The following is a 27,506-nucleotide window of genomic DNA, read 5'->3' as shown; positions in this document are numbered from 1 at the left end:
AGGCTACTTTGGAACACTCAAAAACTAAAAAAAAAAAATTACTTTTATAAAATTATTCCAGTGTGCTTTAATACCAAAAGCTGAGAAATATGGTAGATATACAAAGAAAATTAAAAGCCCTAGGGCTAAATATTTTTATAAAAGTAATTTAAAAAACCGAACTTGAACAAACCAAGTTGACCTTGCTTGTTGCAGTGCTGGAGCAATTCGGTTCTGCATAGCTATGAGTATAGCACTGTTTAAATAACATATCAGAGTCTACCAGTGGTGTAATGCTTTGTGACTTCTACTAAGACATAATCTATAGCTTTTGACTCAGATGATTAGGGAAATGTCTGATATGCTAGGTTCTACTGTCACTTACGTAATGTATGTAACGTAATATATGTATATTTAAAAAAAAAAAAAAGCTATCCTACTATTTGGTTAAACTATCTTTCCCTTTCTTTTTTGTGATGCCTTTTGAAAAGGTTTTCAAGTATCTAAAACCAAAACATTCCTGAGGGTGTGGCCCTTATGTGAAAATACAACTTTCCAGAATGGTCATGGTGCAAAAGACTGTGGCTTTCTTTTAGGAAAATGAAGGCATCCTAGAGCACAACAGGACTGGTGTGCCTTTCCTTACGATAGATCTGTGCTGCTCATTTTTGTGTGTGTGTAGCTTAAGAAAGTAGTAAATCTCTCATGTAACATACGGCTAAGGCAGTCACTTTCTTCACCAGTGGGGACATGTAATTTAGGCAATAGGTGCAGTGATTTCAAGATCATTCCTAATCCCAAACTGCTTGTTCCACTCTGAAGTCTAAGGCACGTCCTCGATGCTCGGCCCTTTTCTGTGCTTTTCCCATCCCAAATCATCCCATCCCTTTGTGCTGTTAGTGGAATTTCCCCGGATGTTGCTGCCCTTGTCTGTGGGAAATCATCCGGCAGTCCTGCAGCCCCCGCTGCCCCTCTCTGCCTCTCTGGCACCCCACTGCCTCTCTCAGCTGCCTCCACACATAGGAAAGCCTGCAAAGTAAGACAGGTTTTCCACAGCTGAGTCCATAGAAAACTTGGCTTCAAAATTAAGCTCAATGTGTACAGCTTTCATGTAGGCTACATCAGTATTATAAGGACAGGGAAGTGTAGATTATGTACTTTCATCAGTGAATGAAAATCTCATTCATACTCGGCTGCCCTGGACCACTGAGCTCATGTACCACTAATGCAAACTACTGCCTGAATTTACCCCATGGAGTTTCCTGATCTCTGAAATGCAGAACTGGGTTATTTTAGTATAAATTGATTCACTAGTCCTGAATTTCGTTTGAGAAACTCATGTAATTTTGGTTCGCTGTCTGCTCTGAGGTGACAGCAGTTCTTTTACATACCCCAACAGTCTCCACAAACTGTTTAATAAGTTTGAGGTTGAGAAGAAAATGCTGTTACTTCTTCATTTCCCACAATACAGTTTATGGTGAAGCACCTGAATGGTTTCTCAGGTCAGAAAAACTAACTCCTTATTTTTGGGCACATGTATCCAAAGGATGTCCTTGGATAAAAAGACCTGAATGTACTTTAGTATGGTAAAAAATATACAAACCACTAAACTCGAAGTATTTAAACTTTCCTTATATTTGATTAGTGCTTTATATGCCTGCTTTCAGAACATTCCTAAAGTGCTCTAATTTGTTTAATTAGCATTTTTTAATTCATAGCGTGTGGTTTCAAAAAGCCCAAACACTGAAAAAGTAATTCTTTTAAGGGTAGATTATTAAATTTTCATAGCACGTGTAGCTTCCAGATGTTGCTTCTTTTTAAGGTTTTGCACTTACATAGTATTATGACTTGAAATAAATTGAGATATATATTTAGCATTTGATTTTTTCACAACCGAATGAGGATATTGTTGTCCTGTTTTAGAAAGGGCACAGATTTATGTGGATGTAGAGCAGTTTGTAGACAGATGTGGGTAATTATATAGTTGTATGCAATGATCCAGTATAGCACAGGGGAAAACTGTTCTCTTTGTCCATATGACTGAACACATGGGTACAGAATTAAGACAATAAGTAGTAAACTTTTTGCGTAACAGGAATAAAACGGGCACAGAGCTGAACACTGCGCATCTTCTTTACATTTAAATTTTCCTTTTTCTTTGATCAGAATTGTGCCATCTAAGAGATGCATTATTTTCTAAGCAATGAAAACAAAATAAGTGACATATTGATCTGGTGAATGCAGTTGTTATAGTCTTGCACTTCATAAAAATATTCTCCTTCAAAATTATATGAAATAAGGTGAATTTGAACTTCAAACACAAGTAGTGAACCGTAACAGTTATGATGAAATTTTGGAATACAGCTTCTGGAGCAGCTACAAAATTTTAGACAGAGCCATCACATTAGCACCCAAATTTTACAAAACTTAAAGAAATATGGAGACCATCTGTTCAGTTAGCTGCAAACCACTTTGCAGGATTTAAGGTCTGGAAAATGAAATTAGCTAACAGAGATACAAAAGGTGCCGGTGGCTGGAAGTTTACCCTTCATAAATTAGAAATGAGTACTTTTTAACATTAACATAACATTTTATTTATAGTACTTAGAAAGATTCCCTAACAGCAGTGGTGTACTTTCTGTGAATCTCTTCAAATTAAGATGTGATGATTTTCTAATAGATGTTTAGCTAAATCAGAATTTGCTGTGGAACTGCTGAATGAAACATTCCTGTGTAGCCCAAGACAGGCTAGATGGATGTAATTGTCCCTTCTGGCCTTCAAATCTGTGAATCTGTGGGCCTGTAATTAATGATGTCATGACAGTTAACTAATCAAGTCTGGGCCATCATACTGAAAAGGAACATCCTCTTAAGTGGAAGTGGCACTGGTACTTCTTCAGTGCCATGGTATATAAAACTTATTCTAGATCTGTATTCTAGAGTGTTTTTTCAAAATGTTATCAAGATACTCCATCCCCAAAAGTTTTATAACCACTGACTAATAGTTTGTCAAAAAAAGAAAACTAGTCACATTGGAAAAAATTTTGTGGTATCATATGTCATTCATTCTGGAAGGTCACTATTATTTTAATAGTTTTTCATTTTTAGACTATACTACATAATAAACACCTAAAATGCTAAAAAGCTCAAACAGGCAGAGACTCTTTCACCATTATTATTAGAACATCTGATGAACAGGCTATTATTAGCCTTTTATTTTAAACAGTGGTTACAAACCTATAGTTTTAAGAAAGACATGGTGACCAACTGTTCCAGAATGAGTTCTAGTGTGTGAATAAAATAAGTCCATATCACTCTCATGTAGCAGAAATTTTCAGTACTTTATATTGTTACAACTAACAAACTATTTCAGACTCTTAAGTCCTTAGAATTATAAATTTTCTCACTGTTCATGCAGCATATTTAGATTATCACAGGATGCTATTCATTGTACAATGCCTACAATTACTTACATAATTAGATTTCATATTGCCGACTTACGAGTCCTGTAACTAGACAGGCATTAGATGGGGAAAAGAACCTAGATCCTAAAATACAAACCCTGGGGTAGAAGGGAGCTTGAAAAATCTCTTTGTTCTCTAAATATCTACCATTAAAAAAACCTAAAGCCAAATAGATTTTTATGTTGAACAAAAAATGCAATTATGTTGCTTACACAAAACTGTGTGGCTTATTGATTAACTTGGACTGGACTCTCCACTGTTAATATATATAGTATTATGAATGGTTTAAAAAAAAATAAGAAAGTACATTACCAAACAGTTGAAAGTGGAAAGATTTCAGACATTTTGATTATCTTGACTAAAATTATTTCATATTATATGGCCATCAGAGGAAGTTACTAAACGCCTGAGAATGCTCATCTGAGTTAAGAAAAATTTCCAACAAAATGTAAGAAATGTACAGATGATTCATAGACCTTCTTGTCTCTTACTGTCACCTTCAGAAGACTCTCTCTAGCCATTTAGAGACAAACTGAAGAATGTTCCATCCATTTTTTCCCCAGCGGCTGTCATCTAACTAGCATATATCCTTACATGTGTTGCAGAATATCTCAGATTCCCTTTAAAAGTAATTCACAGGTGAAAACTTGCCTTTTAAAATCTGGGCTATTTGTAATTGTGTGCATTAACAGAATCAACAAGGCAGAAATTGTAAAGATAACGTAGCATACGGTACTGCATGTGTTGTATTTGCCCTGCACTGCACTGTGCGTATTCTGAATACTGCATGTGACATTCAACAGCCAAGGGCAAGGTCTTTTCCAGAATAACACTGAATTTTTATACTGCAAAACTAACATCTTTGTCTTTGGGGCACACTAAGCAATCATTAGTACTGATCTGACAGACAGTCTGTACTAGATTTTGTGATTATCATATTCTGACCATTTAATTTAAAGAACATTATGGCCCACTGCATATTAAAGGGAAGTGCTCACTGCTCCGAGCTCCACCTGTGATGCTGTTAAATAATAGTAATGATCATTAGTATCCATTTAGTAGGATAGATTTGCATGGTGCTTTGTAACTATGAAAATAACATTTCAGAGTAGTAATTGGGGAAATACATACTCTTTAGGGAAATTCTATGATGATTTAAAGACAAACTGTCAGTTTGTTTAAATCTTTCTTTCATGACCACCGGAAGTTTCTAGTTTCCTTGGAATTAAACTAAAAACTTTAACTATGCATATCATCTTGAAATCTTCAAAACATCAAAACATGAAATAGTTTCTTCTTCTTATCTAGAAGACAATTAGTTAATATCCCTCAAATTATTCCAAAAGGATGAGGTTTATGTTCCTTCAGTAGGCTACAGCTGGCAAGCATAATAAAATCAATACTTTCCCCAATATTTGTCAGTATTTCTGTTGAAGTAGTAAGAATATAACACTCCTCCATCATGCGTGTTACTGTTTATTTGTACGTTATTTTTCTACGTATGCCTTTGTACATAACTGCTCTTTGGAGAAAAAGAAAGGTTGACACTTGATCAGAAATTCCTTATGTAATTCCAGAGCCATCTAATCCAGGCGTATTCTTTTTCCCAACAAAAGGAAATGTGTATTCATCTTACGAGTCTCTTACCACAAGAATCTCTTACCACTCCCAAATATGTTAGGACCTTCTTGGTCTTGTCAGGACATTGCACTGCATAATCTGCTACAAAACTGCTAAATACAAGCAGCAGCTAGCACAAATACTAAATGCAGATATTCAGTACAAGTCAATCTTGGGTTTTTTTCCTGGTTTTATATTGCTCACTGGGCTTCAAACCAGATTTGCTTTATCAAAGTTTTCATTTTGGAGACTGCTGTACATAAAAATTACTTCAATGCACCTTTCCCATTTTCAACACCAGGTCTGAAATCACTTTACAGAGAGGATGTTCCGTTCAGATAAGGCACATAAAGAGAACAGCTGAGGTGGTGAGGAGGACTAGGAACAGAAACTCAGACTTTCAAGCCCCATCTAAGTATCCTGTCCCGTGCAGCATTCTGTTACTATCTGTGTACAAACCTCAAGGTTAGGAACAAGAACTACAAGTGCATTTTAATTAGCATGTTTCCTCTTATCTTTGTGGTGAATGTATGGTAACTTCTCCCTTTTATCCCTGTCTTTAATTCCTTCATATTGGATGAAGAGCAAATATGTAGCTATCATGGAGCATGTTGTACGTTTAGACCCCAACTTAGCCCATTCCTTCTTCTGCTTATACCATTATACAAACACTGAAAATACACTGAATAATAACTTCACAATGTATCTCAGTATTTTTAAATGTCCATTTAATGACTAAGAAAATCTTTTTAACATTATGATCAGCTGACCTTGGTTCTCCAACCCATCTCTCCCTGTACATCTCAGAGAGTAGATTGCTCTTGCTGTATGACCTGAAAGTCAACAAACCCTGATGGTATCAGGTCAAGAAAAGAAGGAAGTTCAGAGCTGCTTGTGGGAAACTCCCTTCCAGCCTGGTAAATCCAGATTTGACTTAATGGAGTCAGTTCATACACCCACTTCCACAGACTGCATAGAGCTCAGTTTTCCAAGTGGAAAAGAATTAATAAAGAATTATTAAATATTTTAGGCAACATTTATGTATCATAGAATCATAGAATAATGTAGGTTGGAAGGGACTTTTGGAGATCATCTGCTCCAACCCCTTGCCTAAAGCAGTACCAACTTAATTAGGTTACTCAGGGTCTTGGTCAAGTTCTGAGTATCTCCAAGGATGGATATTCCACAGCTTCCCTGGACATCTGTTCCAGAACTTGACTATATGTGCAGTTTGTGCTAGGAACGACAGCAAGAACATCAGAACATGGACTCATTAGAATTAGAAGACTAATTAGGTGCAAGTTTCATAAGAGTCCCTAACAACTTATTAGCCATTTGTTAAAATTCCTTTTTGTAATTTCATAAAGCGTTTGCAAGTGGGATCTTAGTATTAAATGTGACTCAGAGGTTTCTTATACTTAAGTGTGAGTTTAAGCTTCCATTCATAAAATATCTGGAAAGCAGTATGGGTGTTGGAGCACCAATGTCTGTTGGTCTCTGCACTAACCCTCAATTAATAACAAGCAGACAGCTGCAGCCTTCCACAGCTTCAGTTTGTGACTGGCATAGCGCCACGGAGAGAACATACACCAGCCTAATCCCAGTGAGACAAATGTAGGGAATAAATCTCAGAAACCCTACATTTATAAAAATATAGTGCCCCATTCTATGGAGGCACATGGAACAAAGCCCTTTGCCACATCATTGCTGTAAATGTGTCTAGGAGCAGCTGAGGTATTAACACAACCGCCAAGTTAGGAATCTGACTAACAAATACATGGAAAATTTCCTCAGTAATATATTCACTACTTACATATTCAATACTGCTTCGAGCACAGACATTTCTAAATGGTTCCTCAGCTTCATCAGAGTTCCAGTCTCACCCAGATGCTTGATAACGTCTGCATCATCTGTCAACAGAAAGAGAAGATAGCCGTCAGCATGGAGACGTGGTACATGCCTCCACAGTAACCCTTAGAGTGATCTGGCAGGCACTTGGAGCAGGATGGCAAGAGCTGTACCTCTCCACCAGAGAAACCCCGGTGGTGTTCCTTGGGACCTCCCTGAAAGGAGTAATGGATTCCAGTCTGTAGCAACCCCTACGGCTGGAAGTGCTGCCAACACTCGGCTGAAACCCTATCATCAGGAATAATGACGATCTAGAAGAACTCATCAATTCACACTTCCTTAGCTTGTGTGAATTACCAAGGAGAAACAGGACTCACTGAGGTCAAGGCATGGTGACCATCTGTTGCCAAAGTCGGCTTTTGAGAGGATCTAGGGCCCGAGGACAGCAGAAGGGTAACCTGTGATTGTCTCCTCTGCGGCAGCCGCTCCGATAGCAGCTCCCGGGGGACGCTGCCATTGCTGCAGGAGATGCACAGCAGCATGTGGCCGGAGCCTGCCACGCAGTGGGGTGTAGTCACTCTGACTCACTGCAGACATTTCTACAAGCACAGATGTGTCAGTGCCTTTCATCCACGCCGTACACAAACGTCCTCCTCACACAGAGTCCCATCTAATTGCTCCGAAACACACTCTTACGTTAAATCAATGAATATGCTTTTATGCCTTTGCATCTCCACGTTTAGAGCACTGTCCCCACTTTTTAAATGCAGATTTGCAACTAGCTGCACTCTCAGATGATTTAAAATGCATCCATCTGATGAACACTGACAGCTTTCATAACTGCCCTTGCTACCGTCCGCAAGATTGTTCCTTCCAGGCACCAGTAGTAAGTTGATTTTACATGGGACAGAATTCAGATCTTGAACACAGATCTGCAGCGAAAACCAGTGCAGTAATTGAGGCCAGAACTTGACCTACTGACCCTGCTCATCTGAATGCTATTTCTGAGGGGATAATGATGTATTATTCTTCCTTTTTAACAATTACTCCTTCACAGATAATTTTTGAAATTTTATGTGCCGTTTTCCTGTGATGTTGCACTGGTATCCTGGATACTTACTTGTAAAGTTCTGTGCTCCCATCATGCCATTATAGTTGCCTAAAGAATGTTTCTTTATTCTTTTTTTCTGCTCTACCTTTCTTTTTGGCTCATTCCTATATTCTGCCATCACATTAGATTCATTTGTGTAACCAAGAAAATGAAGAATTCTACTCAATTCTGAAAGAAACCTTTGTGTTTTGTGACTTCTCTTATTATCCCACTACTTTACAAACTGCTACTTCAGCTTTTCACTCAAAGGATTGTCCCTCAACTTTCTATATTGTACAAAGTTACCTATTTTTAGCCCTTTTCTTCTAAAACCTATCCCTGCATGGTATTATTCACAAAATTTGACTGTTACTACCTTTGCTATATAGATGCTCCAACCAGTTGCCTCCTATTCTAGTTTGGATAGAAAGCATGAAACAGACAAATCTTTTATCTTTCTGACATCTCCTTATCCCCGTCCATCCATTAATATAACACGGACAGAGTTCTTAATTTTCTTCTCCCTCCTGTCTCAGTGATGGGGGAGAGATTACCATCCTCCTTCACATTCAGCCCTGTAAACTGGGAATTCTTTTTGCCGTGCTGCTCTGTCAAATATGTATTGATCATTTCAAAAATACTTGCATCTCCCTGTGTACAGTAGCTAGAAAACATACTGTTACTGGAGATTCTTTACACAACATACCCAAGAATTGCTATTCCACATCCTGTATCTTGGAGTAACGAATATATTCTCTAATTATCCATTTGTCCTGTTTTCCAACACAGAGGCTTAATTTTTACCAAGCTGTCATTTCAATATGGGGCATGTTCCTTGAAAATATCTTCAAAGCTATTACATTGTCCTCTTTCTAAGATCCCTGTAAAATTCACTTCAAAACCTTTGGTAGGATGGTGTGTTGTACAGTGGCCACTTAGACTGACCAGTGTCACCTTGTAGCCCCCTCAATACACTGTACCCTCCCGTTGTCTCATCTCCCTGGCGTGTAGGCTTTGCAGGCCCAGCAAGCTGCCCTTGGACAGTCCTCAGTTGTCACATGAAGTTGGTAAAGCCTCTCCGAACAGCTCGAGTTCATGTTCATGTTGAAATCCCAAGTCCTCAGCACCTATGGAAACCACTGACTGACAAACAGCTCCCCAAAACCTAGGCTTTCACTTCTTTGTGCTCAACTTTACCAATTTGCTGTAAAAGGGCTAAGAAAATATTTTTCTACCTACCATACATGAACATGTGGTTTATTTTATGACAGTTGTACCAGTAGCATTTGTAAAGCAATGAGTCACTGAGTGGTAGTACAGCAGAGTAGTTCAGATATTTATTTATACTGTATTATAGCTGAACCTTTGTATTTTTTTAATGTGGAATCTTCACTTCTGACTAAGCGTTGGGATGGATGTAAAAGTATTGAACTGAAGTCCTGGCCTTGAGTTGAATCTGAATGAAGCCCATATGGTGGAGAAAAAGACTGAGTGACTGTACAACAGAACACTAAAATAAGTTAGAATTGAACAAGGTAAGGGAGAACAAACTGCAACTGAGCATAAAACAGCATTCGTTTTTTCTAATGATTTCGGGTGCAACTTTTATGTAAATTAATAATTCCTTCCTGCACTTCTGGACTTGCTTTTATGTCAGTGAAAAGTACCTTTAGTGATAGGCATATTTTTATTTTTTAACTACTGCTCACACATTTCCACAACTGTTTGGAAACGTGAGTATTTTTAAACAAATTCCAGGCAGTTTTACTGAAAGAACTGTGATATGTTCACATAAACATTGGTTTGCTTAGAAGTCACTTCAAGTCCTGCTCCTGTTCCTATAAACTGCTTTTAAAATAAAAGTTAAAAACCTCATGGCTTAAATCCCAGGGATTCCTACTTGAATTTTACTTGCATCTAAGTAAATTGGGAATAAGTCTGCTGACTTGTAGTACTGTAAAGGAAGCATAGGCAGAATCAGGTCCATACTAGGTTGTGCTGAACTCTCCTTTTCTGATAAACACACACATACCCCGTACATACGCTCTCACATGGTATAAAACTGGAGAGTCCCATTGAATTTGGCAGAGAAACATCTGAGGAAGTAGTCCACAGTATTAGAAAGCTGAGAGCCATACATGTGTCCAAAACAGCCAGCTCTTTGTAGAGCTTAGCAAAATATTTTGTCTCCTTGAATTTAAATTTCTCATTCATCTTTTAGTCATCTGTGCTTGTCACAGAAATAGACTGTGCAAAACAGTTCTGCTTAAAGCAAACCTCATCCATGTCTCAATTCTCTTAGATTAGCAGTGTACACTAACGTGTTTTTAAATCTCACTTATGGCAGTAAATAGGAACAGCATTTATTTTTTACTTTGTTGGTCTACAAACCAGGAAAATATCTGTTGTTTCTAAATTTAAAGTGTGCACTATAATGTACAAAACAGCTTTAGCAGTATAGTAAAAATTACCAGCTGTACTTTAGTACTGAAATAAAAGTAAGCATTTATCATCAAATTCAAATGTTCTAGGTAGCATTCTCACAGATTCATTCTGAAATAAATGGTTCTAGCAAGTTTGTAGAGAGTGTGTTCAGAACTAACCCCTTAATAACATAAAGGACATCAAGAATTTGGTATGCCCTGCTTCTTGCTTTCCTTTCCTTAAGAAATATGAACACTGAAATACAGTAATGAACTGATTTATTGCACAAAAGAAGACAGGGAATTGATAAATGAAATGCATCATTATGCTTTAGAATAAATAGAAACCCCCATGTTCTTTGGATTTCCGTATATGTTGTATGTGTTGATTAATGTTTGTAAGTGAAAGGGATTGAAACCATTTATGGGGGAACAGACCTAAAGAGGTCTCCCCCACATTGTGTAACAGTTATTTTGGTGACATGGGTGCACACCTGCACTGCAAAGGAAAAGATCCTGCTCCTCTTCCATATAAAGAACTTCTTTGTCAAGATTACCTTAACCTACTGCTAAAGAATATATATTTTTAGTGCACCCTTCTTGCACCTTTGAAAACCATCTTGCTTTCCAAATGAAACCTAAATATTTTTTTACAACATGGTTACGTTTAAGAATGAACAGCTGTTTGCTGTGCAACCTATCAACAATAAACCCAGGCAGAAATATGTTCTGTATCATGAACATACCCAGTATGAAAGGGTTTATATGATGTAATTGCCTGCAATGACAGGGACTACACATGCTGACCAAGAAGTCCCTGCCTCATCCCTGTGTCATCTGACAATTTGCCTTTTCCGATCCTTTCCCAAGGGACGGTGTCAGTCTGTACCAAAATGGCCTTCTTCCAGTGCAAGGTTCTTGTGTATGCTACTATTCCTGTTCGCTCCAAAAACCCAAAATGATTGTGGCACTTCCACCACAGGTATTATTTACACACGTACACTTAAATATCCTAATTAAAAAAAAAAAAAAAAAGGGGTTTAAATGAAATGCTTAGTCTTTCCCAAATATATGTTCTGAATGTTTTTTCTGGAAACCGTTTATTAAATTTGACCCAGTTTCATAAATACTTTTATTCTCCCTTCATGATGTGTTGAACTGGTTAATCACATTCTCTTATTGCCAGTATTTTGTTTCCCAGGAACAAAGACCACTCATGTTTACTCCTTTTATCCTCTTAATTGAAATGCATAATGCCTCATCACCAAAATACTCTTTCCATGTTAAAAAAATGCTCTCCATGAAAGCTTTTCCCTTCACTTTTTCCTCCTTGGAGTAGAGCAACAATTTGAAAATGAGAAATCAGTATAGTTAAAGATAGGTGCATGAGTGAAAAAAAGGTGAGGTTGAAGGCATGTTTTTTTGTATGCGATTCTGAAAATGGCAAAGTATTTGTCCATCCTTTCTGAGGTTCTTCCTTCAGTGAGCAAGTGGGGGAATCCAACCAGTGTAATCCCTTGAAAGAAAGAAGTTACACCGAGGTAGCATCAACCTGACACAGGGTTTGTGTTCCAAGTCCAAACTCCTGGATTAAACAGGGAGGGGAATGCATGTGTTGTTTAGCTAGTACAGGCGGAATAGCACTAAACCAGATTCTCTACTGCAATGATAGATGTGGTCTACTGAGTTCAGCAGCAATTTGATTTTTCCCCAGGACATACATACATACACATATGTTTTGTTCCTCACTATAGTGAGCTGCAGTAATTAACAAATCCTCAGACAACCACAGGCCACTACAGAGTTCCCTGGTTCGATGTATAGTCTTTCTGGCTAGTCCCAGATAGGAGGATGAAAAGTATTTTAAAGCCAGGGATAATTTGGACAGCTTCTCTCTATAAAGTCAACAAGATCTTAAGTCTATTAGCTCAACAATTGAAAGCCACGCATCCCAAATGAGGACCAAAAAAATGCCAGTTCATCTTTGTTCTGAAGACTTTTTCCTCTTTTCAGACAAATGATCTCAAACTTGCCTAGACTGAGCTTCAGTTAATTGTTTTGCCACCCTGAGCAATCGTGAAGGGGACTGTGCTCAATTCAGAGTAAAAAGGATGCCTTGCTCTGCTTCTGCAGTGGTTCTGTGCAGATATTTGATAAGACAGAGCACAGGAACGAGCTATTTGGGATGCTGCAGTTGAGTGCCCTGGAGAGGGAGGAAAGCTGTCCACTATGACTCAGACACAGATATCTTAGCACAGTTCCCATGTAAATGAATTGAGATAGTAGTATAATGTTTAGTTGCTAATTACATTTAGACTCCTTTGGGGAACCCACCAAGATTTCTATGAATGTACAGTTCCAGCCAGTGAACAGACAGAATTAATCCACTGCTTTGCTCTAACAGGGGACCTAAAAAGAACAATTACTTACACTGCTGTGATTGCCCTTCTTCAAGGTTAAATTCTCCATACAGATTCCACTGTTGTTCTTCACATGAGATGATTTTTCTTTGAAGAGCAATGAAAGCTATTACATTAGCTATCCACTTATTTATTTTTCTAAATTAACAATAGTGCTTTTGGTTAATGATAATGATTTTTTTATTCATTAGTGGCATCATTATCCCTCATAAGCCACATTTTAAAATATTTAAAAAATTAAAAGAATTGGAAAATAAAACTTGGGAGAGTCTTCAAAAGGTTTTCTCATCATAACCTGATTTTCCAGCCGTGACTTTTCATGGCAGGTGTTTGTATAACAAAAAATGTTTGTTCTAAAATCTTTCCGTACCTTCCCCACCTTGCCTATTCTAATGCTTCACTCTGACTACCATTCCATTTTTCCTAATGACTTGATCTAAATTTCGCTTGATGCAATTTAATCCCATGACTAGCTGTCCACTGATTGTACTTGGGTTTCCATATGCACTCTGCCACTAGTTGAGATCTTGCCAGTGCTGAGGTAGCACAAAGATTTCTTCAGTTGTACGGTCTGTTTTCCACAACAGCATGATACTGTTAATTCACATTCAGCTTGCAGTCCCAATACAGTCCCTTATCCCTTGGTGCAGAACTGGTCCTTAAACTGACATTCTCTAGCATAGATTAATGAAATTCAGTACTTCTACATAATCCTGCTTTTATGCCTGTCATTTGCTTGGGGTTTTTTTAAATTGGTGTATTTACTCAAATATTGCATTGATTAAAAAATACAAATTTTTATAAGTTGGAAGTAGCAAAGTGGATGTACACTACTTTAGATAAGATCTTTGGTGCGAAATACTGTAATTTGTAATAATTAGTTCTAGTAGTATGGGGAAGTTTATAGGGACATAATGCATGTGTGGATTCAGGAGAGTGATCAGTGACAGTATAGCACAAGATGCTTTATTTAGCTCTTTCAAAAAAGAAGTAGCTGAGGAATGTAACAGTAATAGTCTCATTTTGCAACCAGATTTTAAAAAAATCATGCTTTTGTTAATAGATTTTCAAAAAAACATGCTTTTGTTAATGATCTCCAGGCTCTCTCTTGTTTCTTCACATTGTGGCTGTTGCAGGTTCTCAGATCAGATTTGGTCAGGTGTTTATGTCTCTCCTTAATGTTTTCAGAAAGAGAAATGGCCTTGCTGGGACTACTGCATTCCTCGTATTGCCAGGTCTGTTCATGGGAATTCCTAGTCGAACAGAAACATGTTAACACTGATTCCTAAATGTTATGTCAAGTGGTTTATACACACACCAGGTAGGTTTCCTCAGCATGCTCTGTATAGGATCCAATGGGAATATAGTGTTGGACTAAATCCTGTGAAAATAAGGTAAATTTAAATCTGTAAAATAGGTTGCTGCATTTTGGTTAGCCTGGGTAGGCTTTTCATGTCAGTCAGTTCATATTTTAGGCACTATATTTTGGGAGAATATCATGAATACTAAGGCACCTTTACAGTCAGTGTCAGGGAGGCCTCCCTAGCTGTAAATGAAGAACACCCCTTTCATGACCAAACTATTTTTCTTTCTAAAATGCTATTTTTGTTTTTTCTTTTAGGTAGAGAGGATTGTAGACAAAAGGAAGAACAAAAAGGGCAAATGGGAATATCTCATCAGGTGGAAAGGCTATGGAAGCAATGAAGACACCTGGGAGCCTGAACATCATCTACTACATTGTGAGGAATTTATTGATGAGTTCAATGGACTACATGTTACTAGAGAAAAGCGACCAAGACATGGGAAACAGGCCACCACTCCAAAATTTTTACGGGAAAGTCGAGGGTATTCTGTTGAGAAAATACCACATAGACCTTCTGAATCTGGAAAGTCTAAAGGGTCAACACACAAAAGGAAGAGAATTAATCCATCTCTTCAAAAACCGAAAAGAGGATACACAGCAAAGCCGGCATCCGCTAATGACAGGGCTGCTAAAACTGTGACTTACCGAACTACTCCCAGCGGTTTACAGATCATGCCACTGAAAAAGCCACATAATGGTCTGCAGAATGGAGATGGCAGTCATGAAAAAGATTCTAGACATTTTGGGAATGGCTCACAACAGCAAAATATGGATTTAAATGATCATGAAGGAGAACAAAATTTGCCCAGCATGTTGGAAGTTAGTAATGATTCACCTGTTGTGAACGGAATTGGTATGTGATTTAAACAACTACTGTCTTTGGCAGGGGGCTGGGGGTGGTGTTAATTGCAGCAGCTGCAAATAGAGAGTCCACTACTGGAAAAATCATCGTCATGCTACACTAGTGATATGGTGAGAAGAACATAAACAAACTTCATGCTCTTTCCCCATATATCAGACCATTTTTTTATCAATTGGCTTCTCTCCTTCCGTTTCCCACAGAGTGACATGAAGCAATGTGGGCTTTGTTACATGACTTTACAGTATAAAGTCCTTGTGGGGAAATGATAAGGTACGGAGTGGGAATGACAACTGAGGTACGTAGAATACTGCAGCTTCGGGTCTGTGTATCACCAAATAACAAATGACTTCTCAGTTTTGTGTGCACAGACCCAATGGATCTAGAAAGATTTGGATTATTTTAGAAACAGAATTAATGCCACTCTTGCTAAAGTGTCCTAATAAGTACGGCTGAATAACATTCCAGTTCCTCAGTATTAATGCTCATCATATTCAGGGGCACTCAGAACTGCCAGGCCCTTGTCTCTGACAGTGACTGAATACATCAGAAGTCTCAGGACATACTTTACAGGAAGGTACAAACAGCCTTGAAGGGGACAAGAACAAATAGGAATTTATTTCTAATCCTCATAGTTACTGACTGGCTTTGTTCTCAGAGAATAAAGGTTTATGTTCTCTATAAATACTATTCAGCTTAATGCATCTAAGTAGCTTCTCATTATCTATGTATCCAATCTTTTTTTTTTTTAATGCTACCAAATTTAAAGCCTAGACAGTGCTTTGTGGCAGTAATTTCCAGGAGTTAACAATGAGATGCATGTTTTATTTGATCAGGGGTTTGGGTTTGGGGTTTTGTTTGGGCTTTTTTGACCTTTACTTTCATTGAATAAGCTCTTGTCCTTATATGAAGGGATAAAGTGGAAGACGTCCTGTCAATCAGCATGTAGCCCCAGCCTTTTTTGCCTTCCTACCACATGGAAGTCTTTCCAGATTCCTGGTCGTTTTCAGTATCCTCTTGTGCCTTTGGTGTGTGGGGTTTTTTTAATACCTTTTAAAAACAGCAGGAGCTGTTCCAAATGATTTCCTACTGCTTACTGATATAGTGGTGATACAACCTTTTGAGAATTATTTTTTCTGCTGTTACACACTGCATAAAGGTTTTCATTGAGTGATACACGGTTGCTGTTAGGTTTTTTTTTTTTCCTTGCTGGTTACAGTTAATTTAGAACACAGCTATATGTATGATTCTTTTCATTATGCATTTAATATGCTTTACTCTTGCCAATTCACCTTTTTCTTATGACTCAGTGAAGCTCTTCAAAATCTTTCCTACTTTTTACTCTACTTACTTTGTATTCCCTTCAAATTTTCCTCTCATACTTCTCTTCCCAGTTCATTAATACGTACATTAAATAAACTAATCTTTCTGCAGGTCCTTGGGGCAGCCAACTACTAATCATTTGACATGATGAAAAGTAACCATTTGTTCCAATTATTTATTTTTATTAGCCACTTTCTATAGCCCATGATAGCACTCATTTCCTTAACAGCTTCTTGTGAATTGCCCTGCCAGAAACTTTTCAAAAGTCAACATAAATTATATCACCTCGCTTTCCATTTTCCACCCTACTGGCAATCTAGCAAATACTACTTGATTTGGGAAGTAGAACTGACCTTGCCTAGTCTTACTGGTTACATCCTATGACTACTAGGATCTTTCAGCCCAGGCATCAAATATTTTAAGACTCCCAAACCAGCAAAATGTTATGTTCAGCTTTAAATGCCTAAATGCCTCATGTCAGTGACACTTAAAACTGAGAGTGCAGGCTTTTGTATTTTGACGAGTTTGAGCTCGTGTAAGACTGCTTTAAAAGTAGCCTGCTTCTTTTAAAAGGCTTGCATCTATAATTACAGATGCATATAAAGTTATTTTTCTTTGCTTTCTTACTGTTTCTAATGACGTTTTTTTTTAATAATTTGGTTTATGTTATTCATTGGGGATGTTCTCATACAAAATACATCTTTAAAATGCATTAATTGCCATATTTCAGAACCTTTCTCTTTTTAATGAAGAACTAAAGGGCCACAGAGAACTGTAAGGTCAAACAAGCCTTTCTTTTGTCCCCACAAGAGCTAATGAATGGCATCCACCAGCTCCTGTTTGACTAATCCCTGTAAGAGAGCTCTATTTCAGTAGAAAGCTGCTTTGCCTAAGCAGCCAGGTGTTCTGTCATGTACAGAGGGCTCCTGGCCTAACAGCTGATGTATGCAGCTCCTTTGAAACATTTCTTTATGATGATTTTTGCATTCTCCAAATCCATCACTTCTGTTCTGTGTTTTGCTCTCCTTTCTCCCTTGCAAGATGACTTCCCTGTAGGCAAAAGCAAGAGATCTTTAAATCTCTACCTGGTTCTCATCTGAAAAACCCATACTCAGCAGCACTCCCAAGGTCAGAAGTCCCTCCAATCTTGCTTTGTCATAGCCAGCACATGCATAGTGGGGAAAACTACAAAGAGGAGAGATGAGACTACCAAAGTAAGAGCAGACAGAAACCGGTGAAGAAGGGTCAAAAAAAAAAAACCCCTAGCTTTTTTCCTAATACTGCCCTACAAGTTTGAGAGAAGTCACATCTCCTGATGCAGGATTTTACATCATCTGAAATGTCAAATCGAAGAAACTTGCACTACTCTTTAACTAGTCCAACAATTTACTGAAAACTCCCTCACTATTCACATTCCCAGGGAAGTAGCACAGAAGATGCCAGTGTGATTCTGCCATGTGTCCTGTTAGCATCACACAAACTCATTTTAATCAGGATAGATGTCACAATAAAACCGGTCTGAAATTTTACAAATTACAAATGAAAAAAGTTACAGAGAAAAATACCAATTTATTGAATAACAGAAGTTTTGTTCCAGACATCTTGGGTTTCAAAACTTTCTCCAAATCTGAGCCAAGATCCCAAGGCTTTGTCCCTTGAGACTGGGAGCAATGTGGCAGTCTGCTTGGCAGGACTCCCACGTTTAGCTTTGAGGCAGCCAGCTATGCCAGAGGTTTCAGGCAGTCTGCCACTGAGTCTGGAAGTCGAAAGCCCGCCATGCCCCATCAGCGCTCGCAGGGCTCCAGGCACTATGTGTAGAACAAAGAGGGAGCCTGGAGGACCTGGGTTTGGCTCCCAGAAGCTGTGGCTCCCAGGCAGCCCAGGGCAGGATCCGATAAAGTAGACATTTGTGCCAGCTTTGAGATTGCCTATATGGAGCTCAAATGAACGTCAGACTCATTTCACAACTGACTGTAAGAGTGCACAGAAAATGTATACGACCATTTCAAATTGGTCTTGAGATGAAGTCTAGATTTGGAAAACTCAAAAATTCCCCACAATTAGAAAACCCAGCTGTAGGCCCAGCTCTGCTACCAATGTTGGCCTGTGGTTGAGGGCCTCCAAAATCCATTCACTTGAACCAGTATCCTTTCATATTATAATAATGTTTAACTACCAGTGTATTGAACCAAGCAATATAATTAGTAATTTATAAACTATAGCTAATCAAAAAATATCTTTTTGATGTCTGTGGTATGCCAGTCCTGTTGAAACAAATAATAGCTATTTGCAGACTAGTTTTTGATGACTCCTTGAATGGACTTCCACCAGTCTGTATTTGGTTTTGTGTATACATCCACTTGGGTACAAGTGTTTCCTGCTCAACCTATTGATAAAACTCTCACGAGTAAACTGTTTACCCCAGAAAGGGGACTGTATACCTACAGATATATGCACAAAATCATATATGCACCCTAGTGGAGGCCTAGAACCTTGCTGAAGTTGGGACAGACCTTTCTTAGCAAAACCTCTCTTCTACCCTCTACACATCCCATCATAAGGAGAGCGAGTCATCTTTACTGACAGTTATTTAAGGGTCTGCAAATTGGAAAATGTTGAAAAACTCTGTGGGAGAACATCCACTGATGCTCCCAGGAGCTAACAGTACTGTTCTTCCTGATGATATTTGTTGTCTTCTGTTATCACATTTCTGTTTCTCTCCAGATATTGTAATTGAGAGTGATTGTTTTGTCAAGTTTCTTGACAGCATCAAAAAACATCCCCTTTTAATTTTCTCTTTCCTGTTTCTACATCGCTCTATTTCTGTACCATCTGCTGAAGAATTTTTGCTTGTCATGTATCACTAACCACTGTTTTTCTCCATTACGAAAATCTTTGTAGTCTCATGGTGCCCTTAATTTAAATACTCTCTATGAACTTAGTCACTGCTTCCTCTTGGTATTTTAGCTTGTTCTGTTTTATTTATTCTGGAGCAATACTGGCAGTAAAAGACAACCAAATATGCTTGCTTTCTCAGTTTGGATAAAATATCATTGCTTTTAGATATCTTACAGATGCTCCTTTAGCTGGAGAAGTCTGAAATTAATAGTAAATTATCAACAGAACACTGCTTTTAAGTATGTACAGTATTAACCATTACCCACAAGAAAGACAGAAAGGAGACAGAGAAAGGCTACTGGGAAGACTGAGGAATGCAGAACTGTTGTTCACTAAATCCTTCAGTAGCAGAACTGGAGACCACTCACTGAAACCAGTAGAACATCAGATAAAAGCACAGATGAAAGAAAATTCTTTGTGTAGTAGCTACACAACTTCTCAAACTCCTACCACAGGAAGCTGTGGAGACAGACAGCATCAACAGGCTCTAAAGGTGATTAGAGAAATCCATGAAAAGGTCCGTGAGCAAATGCTGAAGGAAGCAGGAAGGATGAATTCTCTCGTATTCTTGTACGACACTTGGGGATGATACTAGTGGGAAGGACTGCAGAAAGTGGCCAAGCTTGCATTTCCTCCTTAAATAGCAGCCCTGCTGCCATTCTTGGGGAAGGATTAACTGGATGCACCAGTGGTCTGGGAATATCTTAAGTTCCCCTAAAAAATATTGAAACTTCTGAATACCAGTGTGGTTTTAGGTATTCCACAAGTTCTACTGCTGATTAAAACCAAGATTAAACTCCCACTAAAGGAAGGAAGGTTTTCTCCCATTCTGTTTTCTTTTTGTAGTTAGACTCTAAGTGTCACTCACTCCAAGCCAGTAAACCACACTTAAAGGTACCTAAAGCTTCCTTAGTTAATTTGTGACATCCTTCATTTGTTTCACATGCAGTATAGATTTTTCTGAGGATGTCTCTTTTTTCCTACGTCACAGTCATTTTTCATCTTGACATGTTCAGGTCCTGTTACCCTTGTGTGCTTTAAGCAGGTGCTATTAACCCTCACGCAGAGACAATCTGGATGCTTTAGTGGCTCCAGAGCAAACCTTCAGTAGCTCCCTCACATCCATGCTATGACATTGCTAAACTGGCCTGATTTCACATGACTGTTGTCTTTAGATTTTGCTGATCATTTTCTCCAGTTTATCAGAATAAACAAGATTGCTGGGATGCACTGTATACACTGAAACAACAATTTTTTCACTATATGTTGTTCTGTTAATCATCCATTCTTGGAAATGACACTTTTCCATTTATGCTTCTCCCATATTTAATTTAGATCTTGCTTTCCTCTGGTTAAATTCCTGTCAGCTGGCATGCAGATAGTTAAAATATTGTGATAAGATTTATAGTTTTTTACATCATATATTTAATTTACAAACTGAATACATTACTCAAAGAAGAATACAACAAAAAAATTATTACTGTGAGGCTTTTTGTTGAACTGGATTATCTGTGTGAATTAATCTACTATTCCCTTACCATCTGTATTTAAAATAGATGTAGCATAATCTTCAACATTAGGTAGATAATCAGTACAGTTAGTCTGACAGATCTTCCATTCGGTGTTCATTTGTGCCTCTGATTTTATAAGTTCTTCACACTTTTTTGGGAGATTTAACTCTTCACATTTTAGTAGTTTATTCCTGGGTCAAGCAACACAGTAAGGATCGAATAGACAAACATGCAGTATTTATGTCTGCCTCAGTCAAATAATGTTTGTTTCAGTATTTTCCTGTAACAAATATTACTGTATTACTATTATAATCAATATTACTATTCAGTAATATTATTCCAAATTATACTAGTTTTCCATCAGTTGGTTTTTGTTTGTAAGAATACATGTCAAACTATATGCAGTAGCAAAACCTTTCGAAAAAGAAGAAACATGCCATAAGAAATTATTCATCATTTTTAAAATTCAAGCGCATGGTGATTTCTACACTTATTGATAATTTTTGTCAAGAAAAGAAATTTCAAATTCTGCTGATTTCAAATGATTTTTTTTCAAATAGATGATCTAATGTAATTTGTCGGTGTTTGCATTGCACCAGTTAAATCCTCTATCCAGGATAATGTAGGCAATGCTTTAGATGGTATCTTATAAGAATGAAAAAGAGTTTTATGATTGACTGGAATAGCAGACATTTTAGCAACTGTGCAATTCTGTAGATAGATATGTGTGTACACACACGTACACATTACATGATGAGGCCAAATGATGCACCAGTTAAATACTATTAAGCACTCTATATTAACATCCCATATGGTAACTGCAGTGTATGTACAGGCATTACACACACTGTGAACAATTCCACAGGCTATTGCCAGCTGAGAGGTATCAGACAGTTCAGTTACCTACATAAACATTGAGTTGAAACATAGCTAATCCAAAATGAGTTGGAGTTAACATTGGTTTAGAGAATTCACCATTTGGTTATGAATTCACCATTCAATTCTGTTCCAGCAGAGCCTTTTTAATTGGATATTGGTCATTTAAACTATAAATTTAAATCTATGTTCTAATATTTATGTCATCTGCCCTTTAAAAATTCCTGGCTCTTTGATACCAGAAGCTGGAACAAGTCAGCTTTGGCAGGAGTAAAGAACAAAGGTGTTTTCATTCGGCTCTTTCTTGGCCTTCCTTAAATATGGCATATTTAAACAAAAAACAGATTTGGAAACTATCTGAATGAACAGAGTGACTTCAATCTCTGTTCCTGTCTCTGCTTTACTTTTAATGGCAATAGTGTGAAACATCTGTAATTAGAAAAGGAGTATTGCATTAAAATCTTGTAAAGATGTTTTCAACGTTCCAGCTCAGCATTGTTACCAATCATAACACACTGCCTATTACAGAGGCACTCTAAACATGAGCAAAGTAATAGTTTACAGTTCATACACCGTGTAAGTCAGAAGAAACTGTCATTTAACATTGACATACTATTACTGTCATTTGTTTTTAAGAAGGAACTGTATCTCTCTTGTCATAGTTCCCTTTTTTCGTTGCTGCTGGATACCCTCCAAAATGGCATCAGTATTAATATTTTCTATGTACAAAGTCCAATATTAGTCAAAAGTCAGTAATTGTTGTTACTGTAAAATGTAATGAGCAGAAGCTTAGGATCAGAGCAAAGAGGATAGCTAACTGCTACTTCTGATGCTAACCAGAGGGGTAGATGGAAGAGAATGCTGGTTGGGTCGGCTGAGCTAACACTGTCACACAGAGATCTGCCACAAGTGTGTATTCAGATTGTCACTGAAAATTGATAATGTCTTTTGGTCACCACAAAAGGAAGAACATATAACTTTGAAAGATGGGATTTGGACTAAATCTGACATGTCAGGTTCTTCCAAAGTTGAGCTAGAATCTTTCTGTGAATTCAGGGATCAACCCAAATTCATATGAAAGAGTATGATACAACTGCTTTCATCTTAAGCAGAACTGAATCCCAGTAAGAGCACCAGTCCTACATGCTACAGTCCACTGCATCTAGAGGTTGTCTGGTCAGACAACAGAAAGTACTGCATGTTGGAATACAGAATAGTAAGTATGGCTTGAAGCCACAACTGACTAGCCAGGTATATTTTTGATTTATCAAATTTATCATATAGAGGCTATTGTAAATACTGAGCTATGTTTAAGCTAGTAAAAAATATCACTCCATTTCTTTGAAGGTATAGACCTGATTATGCTTTGATTCTTTCCATCTGAAAGGTACTTCTCTGGCCAATGGAAGCTTGAATCTACACAGCACTGTGAAAAGGAAACTAGATGGAGAGAAAGATTATGTCTTCGATAAGAGGCTGAGATACAGCGTGCGTCAAAATGAAAGTAACTGCCGGTTCAGGGACATTGTAGTCCGGAAAGAAGATGGTTTCACCCATATTTTGCTGTCAAGTCAGACTTCAGATAACAATGCACTGACCCCAGAGGTAAGCATGTAACCATAAAAGCCAAAGAAAGCCATCCCAATATGTGGGTTATCTTGGAAACACTGCACCTGAACTGGATTTTAAGTATTTCTTTCCTAATTGATTATCTTAGAAAAGAAATATATGGAGTTCAGATATATCTAACTTTTTCACGCTTGGGATTCCTATCAAAAAGAATGCAGTGGAAATTAATTTTTAATTTATATGTCCGAAACTGAAAATCAGAAGTAAAGAAAGGAATGGCAGAGTCAGTATTTCCAGCATGGAGTTGTTTGAAGCAGTTTTTCACATGTTGAAGTTACTGATATTTGTTGTCCTTGGGATAAATCTGGTCTCTTTCATTTTATTAATTTAAATAGTGCTCCTGTTGTTGCATACAGAGAATTTCAGGCTATATCCTGAGACAAAATTCTAAAAGTATACCTTGATCCCTAATTGCTTTTTCTCTGAATCACTTTAGGAGTCCTAATTTATGAAATCTGAACCCATTAGGGCCTCTATTCTCAGGTGGATTGCATAAAGTCGCACAACATATAAACAATATTAATGAATTCCCTTGTTCCAAACATTATACACTGAAGGTCAGACTTGGACCTGTAGCTTGCATTACTCAGTATATACACAGGTCACTGGAAGGGCTGAGAAGCTTTTCCTTCCACTCCCCGTGAGCCCAGCATAGCAGGTGGCGAGGTCCTGGTAATACCTTTCCTATGTCAGAACAAAAGGGATGTCAATAAACGCCTCCATCAGGATGCATGTCCTGGAGAGCAGAGAACATTCTTGAGCCGTGTTCCATGTGGGCAGTAACAGTCTGATGGAGAGGGGTTACCATAGATCAGAGAGGAAACAACAGGAGCTGCCTCCCAGCACCAGTTTTGCCTGTCTGAGCATTCTGCAGGCAGAGTTCCTCCACGAGCTGCCTGCAGTGTGGCAGATCTCTACCTTTTCTGCCCTCCAGACACGCCAGTGCAGCTGTCTAACACAGTAACTTCAAGATAAGAGTATACAAAATACCCGTTTGAGCACCATCTGAGAGAAAAATAGATTTTAGCTTTGAGGAATTACTTTATTCAATAAGAAACTTCATAACTTTGAAATTATTTACTTAACAATGATCTTCAAATAAAACCACTGGCAGGTATGATGGGCCCTAAATTTGACTCCCCTTCCCAAATGCATACCTGCACATGGACATTAATACACAGAACAATACTAAAAATAGTTAAAACTGATGGTACATAGATTTATCACTCCTAGTTTTTAAACTATATAATATTTAAAAGGACTGTATTGGTAATTAACACAAAACAGTAAACACCTTCTTTTAACGCTAATTCCTTAAAATGCATTAGATTGTATCAAATCCATCATTCCATCCACGTATTAATTAGCACTAATTGACACTGCATGTAATTTAAATGAAGAGCTTAAGGGCCCGAAAAAATATGAAATCATGGACTTACTATATTCAGGCTGAACAGACATACCTTTACATTACTGGCTGTGCTGTTCCACATCAGCAGTGTTCAAACGCTCTAACCAGTGAATTAATTCAGGCTCTTCAGGTCTGCCAAACCAATCCGTTTTATTCTTTAAAAATTTTCAATATGCCGGGAACCCACCTCTGTGGAAGAATAAATGATAAGCATATAATAGTCCTCTTCTTGCATCACTGGCATAGACTATTTCTAGAACATTTATTGAAGCTCACTTGAAAACGAGGAAATACATTTTAGAAAACTGCATTACTGACCAGGATCTGGATGGTCAGGAATTAATCAAGGTAATGAGTTCTCCACACTGAGATTGTCTGTTTAAAACTCATCCAGGCTGAGAGCAATTGAAAGCTCTTGCCCTCTGAAGGTTGCTTGCTAGCAAACACAAAAACGACTTCTCTGGCCTCAGTCCAGGCTGCAGCCCGTGATCATTCCCACCACAAAATCCAGCACCTCCAATATTGGCAATTCCACATCCTTGCTGGCAATTACAGCAAAAATCCAAGGAACTGAAAGGAGGAACGTGTTGAATGCTTTGTCCCTGCAGTTTGTCACCCATAACCACAGGTGAGACAAACTGACAAGAGTATTTTCAGGACGTTTAACAGCATTTCCAGTTTTGATGCCTTTTACCACCAATGAATAGAAAATACGAACACGAAATTCTTACAAAATGAAGAAAGCCTGTTTCACTTTGTCAAAAGAAACACTAACTTCAAGCTTTATTGGACATTCAGTAAATCATGTTTGCCAAATAGTAAATGATTAAGTTACTAAGAGCAGGTCTGCTTATTATAGTTAAAATAATGGTCTGGTTATTCATGGCCATCTATCTTAGGAGAAAAAGGTGTGCATTGCCCACAATTACTATAAAATTAAGCTTATATAGAATTATTCTCACCCCTAGACATCCCTGCTTCCCTTTGTGCTTTATCTTCCGATGAAATTTAATAGTTTTGTTCAACCACTGGCTTCTGATATTTATGCCGATTTAATTAAAATAATGAAGAACTAAGTTACGCACACACACACACAAAAAAAAAAAGCTTAGAGAAGTCTACCTGAAACTTCATCCCTTCACCCTATCTTTTCAGTAACCACATCACACCTGTGGGTTTGTGTAGGTGATTTTAGCATGAAATGTGCCCATGATCCTTCCAGCAGCATTTATACTGATTGCAGTTGGCTCAGTGCCACTCTAGTAATTGAGTTTTTTCTACAAAAATGTTCAGGGCGCTATAGAAATTCTTTCTTATGTTTTACAAGACTTTATAAAACTTCCAAGCCAGTGTCATGAAACAGCACAGCTTGTTTTTATTTCAGTGGTTTAGGCTTGCTATTTTTAAAATTAATTTTTTAAATGGATATGTAAAATATGTCATCATTATAAATTCCATTAGGGCATTTTCTCTCATGGGTCTTTTGCTGCTTCTGAAGCTCTTTCTCCAATCATGATGTTGCTGGTTTAACTCAGCACATTTCAGGGATCCAAATTCCGTTTCAAACTTAAGATTAAATGGATCCATCTGCTGGTTTTACTTTACACTATTAATAGAGCTAGGAATTAATATTCCCCTGAATTAAAAGCAAAACATACCCTAAACAGCTGAAGTTTCCATTGAAGACTGATAAAACTACCTCAAGTACACTTCTCAGAGTGTCAGGTTTCAAATTTCTAGCCGTGAGAATTAAATGGCTTGAAGTTCTACCAGGTGCATTTTGGAGCACTGGTTTCTCTTCACTTACAACTTTTCCCAACTTTAAAAAAATAAGCAGGTACAAATTTCCTGTTATCTGTATTTTTGCTCTCATACAAAGCAAATTGTGGAGTTTGGCCGGTATCTCTGCCTGAAGCTAGCCTTACGGGTTCCTAAGTCCTTTATTTAATCAGAAAGGACTCAGAATCTGTCTGCACAGTCAGTAACAAAAAGTGTATTTATGTAAAAAGGTACAAGTGTGGAAGAGGTTCTAAGAAAAACTGAATGGCTTTAAAATTTAGTTTTACTGTAATACTTACACAATATTTACCTTTAAGAATATCAACAGTGAATCCTTAGAGATTCAGAGGAGTTAACCTTTTAAACTAGTATTTCTGTTTATATAAACAGAAGACTTCTGTTCAAGATACTTTGTGTAATTACGGTGATAAGTTCCCAAGCTCTCTGATTTCCCCAGAATGTAAACAATATTCAAAGCAAAGGGCACCAAATGCCTTTTAAAATTTCCTACATCTCGTGAAAGGCATTAAAACAAGCTCTTAGAAGTTTAATTAAGTTTTTTTAACATTTTATGTTTATTTTGCAGTATAAGGTGTCCTGTTAAAGAACTAACCAGCTTGTTTTCTTGACACGATCAAAAAAATAAGCAACCTTTGAGAAAGTGATAATTTTATTATATTTCGGTTTCAATAAAACAGTAAGTGAAGCATTAGGCCTGGTCTAAATTTATAATTTGATCAGTTATCATAAGCTAAATAACTGGTCTGTACTATTTTGTAAATACTTCCTCAGAAATTGTAGTCAAATGCATTCAACTAGAAATATTGTCCCCACAACTGAAAATTAACTAAAAGACCATAAATAAGCTACTTCAATAAAACATGCAACTGGAGAATACTGCTGTGGAGCCCTGCAAATAGTAATGTTAGATCTGGTCTGCTAGAGAAAATTTCATTAGACAAATGCCGTAGTTATACCAAAATGAGGGAAGGTTTAAGGACTAAGGATGAGAG

At 37.6% G+C, this 27,506-nt stretch overlaps 1 protein-coding gene across 1 annotated transcript in view; it reads left to right on the top strand.

Moving 5' to 3' along the window:
• Positions 1–14,453: 14,453 nt before the first annotated feature.
• CDYL2 (chromodomain Y like 2) overlaps positions 14,454–27,506 on the top strand; it is a 28,096-nt gene continuing 15,043 nt past the window's right edge. The window contains exons 1-2 of the mRNA XM_026856689.1: positions 14,454–15,060; positions 23,062–23,279. Of these exons, the coding sequence (XP_026712490.1) occupies positions 14,880–15,060; positions 23,062–23,279 (399 nt within the window). The 5' untranslated portion in view covers positions 14,454–14,879. The remainder of the gene's footprint in view (positions 15,061–23,061; positions 23,280–27,506) is intronic.

Source organism: Athene cunicularia (assembly GCF_003259725.1).
Source record: "Athene cunicularia isolate RWA chromosome 11 unlocalized genomic scaffold, athCun1 chr11_part1, whole genome shotgun sequence".
Lineage (NCBI taxonomy): Eukaryota > Metazoa > Chordata > Aves > Strigiformes > Strigidae > Athene > Athene cunicularia.
This window is presented reverse-complemented; position numbering and strand designations above follow the sequence as displayed.